General features: G+C 41.2%; 1 protein-coding gene across 1 annotated transcript in view; it reads right to left on the bottom strand.

Moving 5' to 3' along the window:
- LOC126190757 (EH domain-binding protein 1) overlaps positions 1 to 13736 on the bottom strand; it is a 205896-nt gene that overhangs the window by 150312 nt on the left and 41848 nt on the right. The window contains 1 exon segment of the mRNA XM_049931272.1: positions 5955 to 6053. Coding sequence (XP_049787229.1) covers positions 5955 to 6053 — 99 coding nt within the window.

Genomic DNA, 13736 nt, shown 5'->3' with positions numbered 1-13736 from the left:
AGCTATCAGATCTTCGTCTTCTCTAATGGACCAGACGGCTGCCCTTTCGAGAGAGGAAATGTTACTCCGTGGAGGCGGCGCCCACCGCAATGTATGCGAGACCTCTTGGTGATGGAAAGTGATGGAAAGCTTCTGTTTCTGGATGTTCTGGTGGACAGAAAGGATGGTGGGACACTGGGACACAGTGTTTATCGAAAGCTTACGCACACGGACCGTTACCTGCATGCTTCTAGCTGTCATCCATCGTTCCAGCGTACGGGGGTCCTGCGGCCGTTGGCGAGAAGAGCTTATGCCATTTCAGATGGAGAAACCTTGACACAAGAATTGGACCATCTTAAGGTTGTGTTCAAGCAGAATGGCTATACAGATAAACAGATCCGTCGTGCATTCCAGTTTGGACCTTTGCCTGAACCACCAGAAGATACCTGCAAATCGGTGGCTTTTCTGCCTTTTGCTGGGAGCATTTCCTCGAAGATAGGAAGAATTCTGAAAAGATATCATATCAAAAGTATTTTTCATCCGCCAGCCAAGATTAGAGCGCTCCTTGGCTCTGTAAAGGATGACTTGGGTTTGAGGAAGCCCGGTGTGTACAAGATCCCTTGCCATTGTGGGAAGGCTTATATTGGTCAGACAATCCGGACCATTCAGGACCGATGTGTTGAGCATCAGCGGCACACACGGCTGCTTCAACCTGAGAAATCTGCAGTGGCGGAGCACTGTCCCACCGAGGGACACACAATGCTCTATGACGAGACACAAATGGTTGCCCCTGCATCTCGCTATTGGGACTGTGTTTTAAAAGAATCCATAGAGATTCGTTTATCTGACAATCTTATTAATAGAGACAAGGGTTATCTTTTAAGTAAGACTTGGGACCCGGTGTTATCTGACATTAAAAAACAACGGTCTGTGTTTCGATCGTCTGAATAAAAATTTTTTAATTTTTGACAGCGATATCTCGATTTCGCCTATTTCCACCACTGGCGGCGCGGTATGTTTACTGCGCTAGAGGGCAGTTATGGCACCTTCTCGCGCACGCGTTGTGGGTCTTCTGCGGCCTATATAGGGGCCGCCGCTTGCGCTAGGAAGTCAGTTTCGGCGAGATCGTGCACCAGCACTCTCACCTGAAGATGGCGGCCAGTTGGACCGCGGAAATATTGTGTCATGAAGACGTTATGATCCAGCTGCATACCCGAGAAGAATATTATCATAGTACTGCATTGTTGAAATATTTGTCCAGTTAATGTTGCATTGTATGCTATAACCAAAATAATTTATCTGACCTTTACACAATGGGTAGGCAATGTATTTAGTATATTAGGAGGTGCATTTTTGTATATTAAGCTATTGCAGCATGCTAGATTCAACATAGACCTTGTAACTCTTGAATAAGTAGCATAGTATTCTGCAGTACGCATAGCACTATACTGCCAAAATTTTATCGATGTATTTATAGTTTCTCTTAGTCAAGGTTTAATTGCTATGCAACAATAACATCCACATGCTGGTTGTTGACAGTCTGTTTTATTTACAAAGTAAATTGACACAAAATCTCATGAAATATAATGAAATTTAAAACTGATACTCTGTAACATTTAACCTATACTTCTGTGGCCTTTTTTTAGAAATAATCAAAGTGGTGATATCCATTTTCACGAAGAGGATGACACTACCAATAGACCAAGCATCATGATACCCATGAAGATTAAGAAACCTTCTTGGACAAACAGAAATCCAAATAACACCCAAAAAATGAAAAGGCAAGTAAGATGAAACAAAAGTTCTGCCTATGTCAGTGATAGAACAAAAGAGGGAGTTACTGGGCAAAGGAGCTGGAACCTAACTGTAAATGCAAAAAGCAGTGCTGGGTATTAATAGGAGATAAAGCTTCCACAAATTTTAATTCTTTTTGGAATATGTTCAATTTCAACACACACAATGCGTAATTGTTTTCTTGCATTATGGCAAATGTAATTACAAGAAAAAACGTAAAAAAGGGGCAAACACACCAATGAATCTAGAAGCAGCTTTAGCTATTCGTATTCAGTAAACATTTCAGGAAAACAAAGTCATAATGGATAGACCAAAACCATTTAATTAACTGAATTCCTGACTTAATCACTTTTCTGAAAGCTGAATTTCTGTGTTGGCAGTGCAGGATCCATGGAGGAAATCCCTACCTCTACCAGGAGACTGTCCACAGGGATTGACTAGAAGTTGTAACTGAGTTAACTTGCATCAAATATGACACTTGAGAAGTGATGTCTTAATCACATTAAGTAGTCATTACGTACAATTCTAGTTGTGAGTGAATGTCTCCATGCTGGCAAAAAATGCATGACCCAGATTCTGATCGTGGTAAATAGGAAGTGGTGTACATCGCCAATATTCTGCTTTCTGTATAGTGTCTTGTAGTTCTCACTCTGTAACACTCATGTTGAAAGAATTATTATAGAAGCAGAACTCTACTGTGTAAGGATTGTGAGACCACACCTCTGCGAGTCAAGTGAGGAGATGGTCATTTTCAGGACAGAGCCTTGTGGGACTCTGTTTTCCTGTATATGGGGAGTGCTGTAGGAACTACCAATTTGAACTCTGAAGATACAGAAAATTTTGGATCCAAATTGGGAGGGAGCCACAGAAGACCCACTCATGTAAGGTGGTGGAGATAGGGAAGTGTCACGTGATGATGTAGGCATTATGCAGGTAGACTCCAGACAAAGTAGGTTTACTGGCTTCCCTCCCACACTCACATTGTGAGTTACACCTGAGGCCTTTTGATTCAAGGGTCTAGCACAGTCGACTTACCATCTACTCAAACTACTTGCAAGGGGCACTGGAAAGACCGATTGGTCTGTAGCTAACCATTTCAAAACTAGTAAGGTCATAGATTCCTTCCACTGGGAAGGCAACATGCCCTAAACACAAATTCAGTTTTAAAAAAAGCAAAGTTGTGGTGTTTGCCTTTTATAGGTAGATGTTGCCAAATTTGATTCTGCATTTGATCAGGGGCAGAACTGTACAGAGTTTTAACACATAAGTGTGCTGTGGTGTACCCACTTAGAAGAAAGCAGAGCTGCAGCATTCAAAACACTGTGTCTGCTTGCCTTTCATTGAGACACTAATGTTCAGGCAAAACGCACTGCCAGATGGTTGATGATAATAGTGGGGTCAGACTTCTCTACGGCATCCTTGCAGATGTCCGAGATATTAGTCATATTTTGTTGACCACAAATATATTGTAATTTCACACAAGTCTGTAAGAGAGGTATGAACTCTAATAGTGGATACAAAATTTTTCCGGTGCACCTTCTTCCGTCTTTTTATAAAGTAGCAGGCTCTGGCTTGGATACACTTAAAAATGACATGAGCACCTTTCTACAAAGGGCACTTGTAGTGTTGGAGAGCCTTTCTGCAACATTTGATGGCTACAGTGATCTCTTACATCCATCATAGAACTGGCCTCCAATGGGGGAATCTTGAGGAAAATGGTATCACTAGGTCTGCTGAGTGCACGATCATCATGGTTATGTTTGTCTGAGGGTCTCTTCAGCAGTCCCATAGGAAGGTGTGTCATGCATTAGGGAAGTGCTAAAGTGTGCCAGTCAACTTTCTTAAGCATCCAACATAGAGAGTATCCAGCTGAGTATTAGTGTGGGAGGCATGAAATGACTGGGAGGGGGGTAATTACCACTACAGAAATCATCATGAACCTTCGACTGTGTCTAAGGCTGAAATAAGTGGCGGGAGGGGGCAGTATTTAGCACAAAATGTCAAGGTGTAAAAACTCTTGTTCTAACAATTACCACAGTTAGCGGTCTTAAAAGTTACACCATTAAGGATTAAGAGCATTAAAATCAGCCATTGGGGAGCACGAGGGGGGAGCACGAGGGGGGAGGGGGTAGGACACAAGAGAAATTGCAAAGAGTGAATTATAAATTTGTTCATATGCATACCGCTACTGGTGTATGTGTGGACACACACACACACACACACACACACACACACACACACACACACAGACAGAGGGTCTCTTTCAGGTTCAATTTCTTCTTGTAACAGGTACAATAATAATCTAGAATAGGTGAACATGTCATAGCAAATTGGTGTCCCTGAAGAGCTATGCAAACCACTAAGTGAAGTGAGAGCAGGTGTTTTAGTTCACAGCCTCGAGTTTTAGTCCCGAGTGCAGTTGTAAAGGTATTGGGGGGAGGAGGAAGGGCGGGGAGGGGGGGGCATTATTTTACATTTTTACATGTACGGATGAATTGAAATGGCTGCTAGGGTGCAGTGATGAGGCAGGAGAAGGAATATGCATCCTTGTGGTTGATGATGGAAGACTTACTTTTTGGGGTTAGCTTTCATCATACGGACATGGAAAAGGCAACTTTACTTGTTCCTGGCTACCTTACATATTAAACAATCTAACATCTTGAAATCTTGGATCTTATGTTCCCTTCTTCCAGCATGGCAGCCTGGTGATTTGGTGACATGATCTATGGATTCATTTGTAGATGACGTATAGCACAATTTCAAACATCTGAAGAATCTCATAACGACTGGTACAGGAGATTTTATACTACACAGATAGGTTAACCTTTTCTTTATGCAGTAGTAAGCCACCTTCAACACCCAAGATAAATGCTCTGGTGACTGCCCTCTTATCTTTAGAATCTCACTGAACCCAACGGATGAAACAGTCATGTTGTTCCAAATTAGCAAGAAATTTTTCCACGCATTTTAAGTATAAGGTCTTTGTGGAAAATTATACCTGTCAACATATTTAGGTTCCTTTGAGCAATAACTGTGACAAGGACATTACCAATTTCATGATAGCTTAACAATGCCCGTGGCAGAGCACAGAAGTTCGTTTGGATCAGGACAGATTCTATATGTATTGTTTATTGAGTTGACATCTCCACAAAAAATAATGGCTCGTACTTAGAAAAGATTCACTCCCAGTCCTGGTGCAGACCACATATTGAGATATTTATATCTCTCTTTGTTAGATAGGTTGGTTTCCATCTCAATTTGTACATAAAATGAGGGAAATGTACTGGAGTTTTATCCTTCTGGCTTACAAACACTATTGCTCTGATGAGGCTGCTGGGGCCATATTTCCACTAGTGTGGTTCAACTTAATACTGTTTAGTACAACTGATCTGCCCTTGCCAGGAAACTACCCACTCTGACCAGGAACTCTCCTTATGTGCACACCCTGCCTAACCAATGATCACCTGGCACGAAGGTCTTTTTCCAGAGTTCTCATGTCCCAAAAAAGATAAACATATACTCCTTGGCATTCATGGAGAGAAACAGCATGTTCCCTGTACAGGTACCTGAAGAACTGCCACCCCCCCCCCCCCTCCCTCTTTCTATACTGTTCTCATGATCCAATAGAACCACAGCACTCTTAACAATGCCAGCTGCTCCACTCAACTCCAGTCCAGGTACTTTTCCTCCCTTCATGGTCTTTATCGCATCCTCTATTTCTGTCCACATTAGAGCCATCTCTACATGCTCTACATCCTCAAGCTTCTGATTTTCCCACTTCCATACTTCCATTGGGATTTATTAACTCATCAAAGTATTCCTGTATTTCCCGTATATTAACAACTTCCTTTCCTTCTTTATTTTTCACTCTGACATTTTCCATCACACCTGTCTTCTTAGTCTCAACCATTCAATAGACAACCTTCTTATTCTCCTCACTGTCTGCTTCCATCATTTTTGTTTATTCTTCCATCCATTTCATCTTCTCCCATACTACCACTCTCTTATCCACTTTCTTCCTGCAGTATTCATTTCTTGCTTTCACTGTTCACTTTTGAAACCATTAAGTTACAAAAAATATAATGTTCCAGAAATATTTTCTGTGGTTTTTTAAATTTAATTACTAAATAAATCTGTTATTTCTAACACTGAATGTAACATCTACATCATTATATACTTACCACTGATGGGTGTGCTAGCAAATTCTGACTCACTCAAACTATTAGTCAATAAGTCAATCTGATTTGCAAGATCCGCCACTTCCTGAAGTTTTGAACTATCTGGAAAATGAAACAGCAACAAGTCAGTCACATGTCACCATAGTAACATTACAGAAATGGCTGAATTTCTGACTAGACCCACATGCAAGTAAAGAGCATAATGTGTTGTGTGTGCTGAATAGGTGGAAAGGAAGGGATATCCAGTAGCCAGATGCAAAAATTTTACAGAGCATAATTCCAGAGTTCTACAAATTTTCCCGGTACCCACTATACTGTTTTTATTTTGGTCTTCACATACGCTTTAAAGAAAAATTACACTATTAATTTCTTTTCAGAATTACATAACCAGGAAATGATTAAAATCCCTGCAATGTCAGTTCAAATTTTTGTTTTAAGCCACAGCAACAAACTTATTTTGAACAACACACAACATTCATCAATTTTATACTGCTGTCCATCTATGAATACTTATAGGCATAAAAAGTCAGTGTCATTTGATAAGCTGTGCTTCAAAGAAACTACCCCGCTTTTACAGTACGGAGAAGTTGATTCTGAATGTTCAATGACAGGTCAGCTTGGGTGGAACCCACCAGGCAGTGCTGCATTAACAGCCACAAGCTGGTAACTGCCAGTTTTGCGAGATGTGGGTTACAGTGACAGGCATGCCAGTGCATTATGAAGCAGCAGAAACCGTGTCACACATGGGGCAATGTCGCCACACCAGAATAGGTCTCTTGTTATGGGTGATGTAAATGGGTGCCGGGTTTTAGTGAAACAATTGTGTGTCTCAGGCATATAAATAAGTCTGCACTTTGAGGAAGGTGCTCATTTCTCATCACTGGATACCAGCAGCAGCAGCACCGCAACAACAGAGGTACACTTGACTGTGAGACAACTGGGCACCACCAGCAGCAGCCACAGGTTCGAGACTGAACTGCACCTGCTGCCAGCTCTATGTCCTTCACGGGACTTTACAGCCCCAGTGACCTGTCATCTGGGTCTGCCACCTACGATGCCGATTGCTTCATAGGATTTTGTGCCACAGTGGCAGCTGTTGCCCAACTTCTACCACAGGGCAGCGATTCATACCCCACCCACAGTAGTCCTCACATGCCATTGCGGTGATGCGAGTGGCCATGCAGACTCTGTGATGCCGTGGGATGTAACACACCACTGACTTCGACAGTCACGGCCTTAAGGCTGGCAGTCGTCCACGGGCTTTCTGTCAGCAGCGCCACACACTGCCTCAGTAGCCAGGGTGGAAGCTGCCACCCATATGATAGCACTGGCCAGTGATAACAGAGAACCGGGATTGCCTCACTACACCACGTACTCAAGTCAACAAAAGTAATTCTTAACTGGCAATAGTGTTTCCACTGGTGGCTACTTTGACCCCACCACTCAGCTGCATCCAACAGCGTGCTGTCTGGACATAACAGAGCAAAATCTGTGCACTAGCTTAATAAACTGATATTACTGAGTGGACTATGAATTATCAAGTTCACTGCTTTTACAATTGTTCTCACAAAGTGTTCATAATTGTTACTCACTATGTCACTGTACTCAACTGAGACCAAAACCATAATCGAGTGCAAATTTTACCACTGTCTGGGCAAAGTATAACTTTTCATGTGCACATCATTTTAGTGATAAGAACTTGTGTCCTGAAGGTAGATGCAATGTGAAACTAGGCACCAAGTTTTATCTGTGATGCACCCATGAACTGACTGATGTTCTGTATGAAATGGATAATTTTAATCAAGCTACTATATTACAAAAACTGTGACAATCTTACTGCGAAGGAAAAGATATTGGCTAACAATGTGTGTTTTAAATATTAAAGAGGTTTTGTGTCATCCAGTTCAGGTTGAGGGTAATGAACAACCAACTTAAAGTGAACACATGCTGGAATATTCACTCATGCATCATAAACCTGAAAATCAAAAGGCAGAGTTTATGGAGGGAAGGGATCACTGATGCATGTAGAGCACTATGTCATTTGCACAGCATTAGAATCTGGTCTATCTCATAAATCTTTTTGGCCAATTGGTTCACAGTTGCACAAAACTGTAATATAAGGCAAATCACTAGGATGGAGTGGCATAGTAGGGAAGAGATGAGAGCGGCAACCAATAGGAAGCAAACAAAAAGAAGTAGTGGGGGCAAGTCATATTTAAGCTGGTCTTTAAAGCGTGAGAAGCTCATTTTTAGAGGTGCAAGTTTTGGTGACGTTTGTGTGATTGAATTTTAGGTGGATAGTGGACATTTAGTACAACTGTGGAGACTGATTATTTCACGAGTCCACTGCAACATAGAATTTTTCAGAAAGCGTGATCTTAGAGGAACTGGAGAGTTTCATAAGGAAGTGAATTAATACATATTAACAGTCTGAACTGTTTTAATTATGTATAGCGGGAAATAATTTATGTCTGCTTTGAGAATTCGGTTGTCTGCTAAAGTGGACTGAAGTAACTAATGCCACCACTAAAATTGTGTTTAGGGAATGAACATTTTAATTTCAAAAGTGTTTGTTGTTGCTTAGTTCATTTGTTACAAGCAATGAGCTACACTGAACAGCCAGAACATTATGAGCACCTACCTAATAGTTGGTACGTCCTTTGGCACAGATAACAGCAGAAAAATGTTATAGTGTGGAAGCAATGAGCCCCCCATAGGTCACTGGAGGGAGTTGGCACCACATCCACACATACATGTCACCCAATTTCCGTATATCATGGGGCGGGGGATGAGCTCTGACACCATGTCCAACCACATCCCAGATGTGTTCGGGTTCAGATCTGTCAAGTTGGGGGGCCAGCACATCAATTGGAACTCGCCACTGCGTTCCTCGAACCTCTCAATCACACTCATGGCCTTGTGAAATGGTCCATTATCTCACTGAAAAATGCCACTGCCATCAGGAAATGCGATCATCATGGAGACGTGTACGTGGTCTGCAACCAGTGTATAATACTCCTTAGTCATCATGGTGTCTTGCACAAGCTCCACTGGACCCATGGATGCCCAAGTGAGTGCTTCACAGAGCATAATGGAGCTGCCACCAGCTTATCTCTGTCCCATAGTTCACCTGGAAGACGATGAATTCACACCCTTCCTTTGGCGGGATGAAGTAGGTATTGGGATCCATCAAACCACACAACACGCTGCCACTACACCTATGTCCACTGCCAATGGTCAAGTGCCCATTTCAGTAATGCAATGTTGTTGTGTTAATATTGGCATATGCATGGGTCGTCGGCTGCAGAAGGCCATCATTAAGAGCGTTTGGTGCACTGCGTGTTCAGACACACTTTTATTCTGCCCAGCATTAAAGTCTTATGTTAGTTCTGCAATGGTTCACTACCTGTCCTGTTTTACCAGTCTACCCAGTCCACAATGTCCAACATCTGTAATGAGAGGTGGGCGCCCAACTCACAATGTCTGGATGTGGTTTTGGCTCAGTTTTGTCATGTGTTGGAGACATTCACCAAATCACTGCTTGAACACTCAACAAGTCGAGCAGTTTCCTAACTGCTTGTGCTGAGTCTTTGGGCCATTGCAAACTGCTCTCAGCCAAACTAAGATAGATCATGTGCTTTGCACAGGGACAACACGCAGATACGACATGCACCATATGCGTGTTCACTAGCAGTCGTTCCTAACCAGGTGATGTTGCTATCGCCTGGACAGGATTATATTAATAGTAGGTTGGGGGTCGAACATTCTGGCAGATCAGTGTAGACTGACAAGTGCACAAAGAACTTCTAAGGCTAGTATACATGGTGACATTAAGTTGCACAATCTTTTCGAGGAACGAGTTCTGTGTATGTAGTTTCTTACATAGCTGTAGACACAGCGACACCATTGTACACATCAGTTTCATTGTTTTGTGAGTGCCGGAGTCATGTCTGGAAGTTTTGGCAGCTGCATAAGTTGTAGCGAAATTAATACTTGTCTGTGTGAAATTGCTGCATAAAAAAGGAAATGAGATTTTTTGGGTTTGTAACTGGTTAAACAAAAGATATCAAGCTCAGCTTGCTGAGAGAAATTGTTGTGGAAGACCTGAGAAGTTATTTCTGCTATAAACATCACCAGGTCATAAAACTTCCTGGCAGATTAAAACTGTATGCCGGACCGAGACTCGAACTCGGGACCTTTGCCTTTCACGGGCAAATGCTCTGCCAACTGAGCTACCCAAGCACGACTCACGCCCCATCCTCACAGCTTTAATTCCTCCTTGTCTCCTCACTCGTCCGCGAAAGGCAAAGGTCCTGAGTTCGATTCTCGGTCCGGCACACAGTTTTAATCTGCCAGGAAGTTTCATATCAGCGCACACTCCGCTGTTGAGTGAAAATTTCATTCTAATCACCAGATCAGTTTACATTTCTTTTAAATGAAGTTACTAATACAATAAGGAAGAAAGATACTGTAATGCATGAAGCATTGTAGCCACAACTGAAACTACAAATTAAACTGTCGACATGGATACTCTGCAAATCACAATTAAGTGCCTGGCAGAGGGTGTGTTTCTTGGCAACTGGTGAATTATACTCATCTCTACAGTAGCTATAATGTGTTCCAGAAATCAATATTGCCAAATTCAGCATTGTTCTCTTAGCAGTTGTAGACAGTAATTACTTTCCAAATAATTTTGATTGAATCAGGAAAAGTACCCAACAGTGAAATTTTTACACGCAGTACTCTAAAATCGGCAACAGAGCCAGAACTCTCAGCCTGCCAGAAGAGACAGTTTTACCTGGTGATGATGCATTTATGTTAACACCATATTTAATGGAATCTTTATCAAAGCATGGTCCACCAAGTTTCAAAGAAAGAATATTCAATTACAGATTGTCAAGAGTTCACCCTGTAGTGGAAAATGCACTTGGGAATTTAGTTTCCAAATTTCCTGTACACACATTACCTTAAGAAAGAATCAGTATACTAAAAACATGGAATTTTAACCTTTTAGACATGAGCTGTTCCACAGCCAGATGTTTTGTTTGTCTGTATTTTTCTAAATTCATTGTATGTTACTCCTAATTGTATGACTTTTGCTCTTCAGCTCAGATATTGTCAACCCATCTATGTGCAGACTGTTTAGGACACCCTCCTCCAGTGCAGCAACATGTCACTGCTTGTTTTTGTATTCCACATCGTAGATCTACAAAAAGCAAACAATCTCCTCCATTCCCAACTTCATATTTCACTTTACCAGTTTACCAACATGACATCTACCCACAGAACGAGTGCAGCTAGTGTTTCCGAAGTTGAATCAGGCCAAGACTGTAAAGTTTAACCAATGATTTACACAAATATGTGCTACGCGTATACAGTGCCTGGTAAGGCTGGTAGTGCAATCTAGAGGCATAGTGTAAACTACGCTTTACACATGTAATCTTTATAAATAGGAAATATTTTGCAAGGTTGTGTGATCATAGACTACAATTGAAAGACCAAAAACAGATAATCTGATTGAGCATTTATGTTTCCCACCTGCTGGTAGCTAGCAGGGATCCAGGTTGAAGGTGAGAAAAATCACGTATCTAGCATCTGCCAATGACATGATCCGATTTCCCAGATCTAAGGAAGCACTGATACAGTGAGAGAGAATGTGGAAGCTGCAGTGAGCAAGCCCTGTGTTCTGGTGAATGATCAAAGATTGAATATCTGATGACATAATTTTTTTAAATTCATGGCAGGATTTGACAGCAAGTGGTGTTTTGAAGAGAAACAGTTTTGACTGCAAAATAGGTTTTATTATTTTATTCACCTTGTTTAAAGGATCTTCAGATTGGCCTACAAAGAAAATACAAACTTTTCTTCCACAGTGATGATGCAGCCCTTTTCTCTGCCCAGCTTATCTGATGATAACCAGAACTCGTGCTTATCCAAGATACCCACTCCAGCTACTTGTAGTAACAACCCGATCTTAAGAAGGGTTCATGATCTTAAATATCTGGAAGTTATCTTTAAAGAGGATGCAATGCATGAAGCAGACAACAAAATGAGGATCTAAGCCAGAAACCATTCACATTTAAGTCTGTCAGCTTTCTAAATTTCTTAGTCTGTTAAGGAATTTCAAACTACAGCAGTTTACCAAAAATCTACTAATCCAACCCATATGGCTGTATGCTCCGGTACAAGATGATATCACTGGGGAACAGAGGTTCCAACATCATTGAGAGCCAGATGAGAGCTACAACAGTCAAAATATTGTAAGCCTGATGTGAACCAAACATCTTGTTGCAGATTGGCATAGGGGCTAACTGGTGGCAGAAAATGAAAAACAATCCTGTGGAAGAGGAGCCTTGTAGTCACATGTGGTCCTCTGGGTCTGATAGTGTAAATAAACTACGAAGTAGTATTAAAACTGATAGTACATTTTCAGATTTTATGAATCGGTTACATTAATAATGGTAGAATAAAATGCTATCCTCAGAAATAATTATACTTATTTGTGAAGATACAAAATACTTTAGAGTAAATGGTAATCACCATCTACACTGCTCTTTGAAAATATTTCAATTTTCACTACTGGTTTGTTTCATCACCAAGTGGCAGTTACCTAATTACCGGATGAAGTTCAATGAAATGATTTGATAGTGAATATTTACATGTTTTCTGAACAGCAGGTAAGGTAGTGATTTCCATATACTTCTTTATCCTATGTTTTGGAGATGGAGAAGCCAATTTAGGAACCATTTTCAATTTTATCTGATTTCTAAACAGTAATTACTTGCAGAACAGAAGGAATGGTATGAGATACAAACATCTCTTCCTCAACTAAGTTCATGAACCCCTGTATCGATAGTACACAAAATTAGTTAGGTATTCCAATTCTGCAGATTAAAAGTGTGAAAAATTGTGCATCAGTGAACAACAGCACTCACTTTTAAATAATAATAAAACCTATTATAAAGAGTGTTCCACCTAAACTTTTCACCGCCAGTGCATCTGGAACAACAATATAGATTGACAAACGGCTTTCAATGCATGACTGTACAGCCAGAACTCACAATAGTAAATACTATGAGACCTTCTAAACAGTATGCAAATATTGGTTTCAACATAAACTGACACCCCACATTATTCTACACACAATCATTAACATGAGAAATCACAATAATAATGGTGTTGGTTGCATCGCACTATGTTAATTACATCCTGAGAAATTGGAATGTGAAGTTGCTGTGTGAAATGAACAAAATGCGCCACTATTGCACTTCCTGCGATGCAAGCGTGACCCACACATTGCTCGTAATCACAATGTGATTGATGTCCATATTCTTACTTTCACTGTTATCCTGAGGACTGAAAGTAATATTAGGGAGTCCTGCCACAAACATTGATATGTACATACTGTATTTGTCTACGTATAAACTACAGAACCGGCCGGTGTACACCGCACCATTACACCACCCAGGTCAAATATTTGCCTCTCCAGTTGTGTACAGGAATGGGCCGTAATCAGTGCTGTGTGTGGGAAGGACTCATTGCAAAGCAGGCTGGTCTGTGTGGAAGTGCACAGAGGTACACAATACTAGTGACTGAACATTGTAATTGGGGACACTCTGGTAATCGTGATATTAAATTATCTGTCCATCCCTTCAAGGTGTTCAAACTGGTATTAACAAAAGAGGAAATGGTTGACATAATATTACTGTATGGAGAATGGCACTAAAATGGCAGATCTGTGGCACAGGTGTATGTCCAATGGTACCCTAACAAATGCCATTCGAC

This window comes from Schistocerca cancellata, chromosome 6, assembly GCF_023864275.1.
Source record: "Schistocerca cancellata isolate TAMUIC-IGC-003103 chromosome 6, iqSchCanc2.1, whole genome shotgun sequence".
Classification (NCBI taxonomy): Eukaryota; Metazoa; Arthropoda; class Insecta; order Orthoptera; family Acrididae; genus Schistocerca; species Schistocerca cancellata.
The sequence above is the reverse complement of the archived record's forward strand: the minus strand, read 5'-3'. Positions and strand labels throughout refer to the sequence as shown.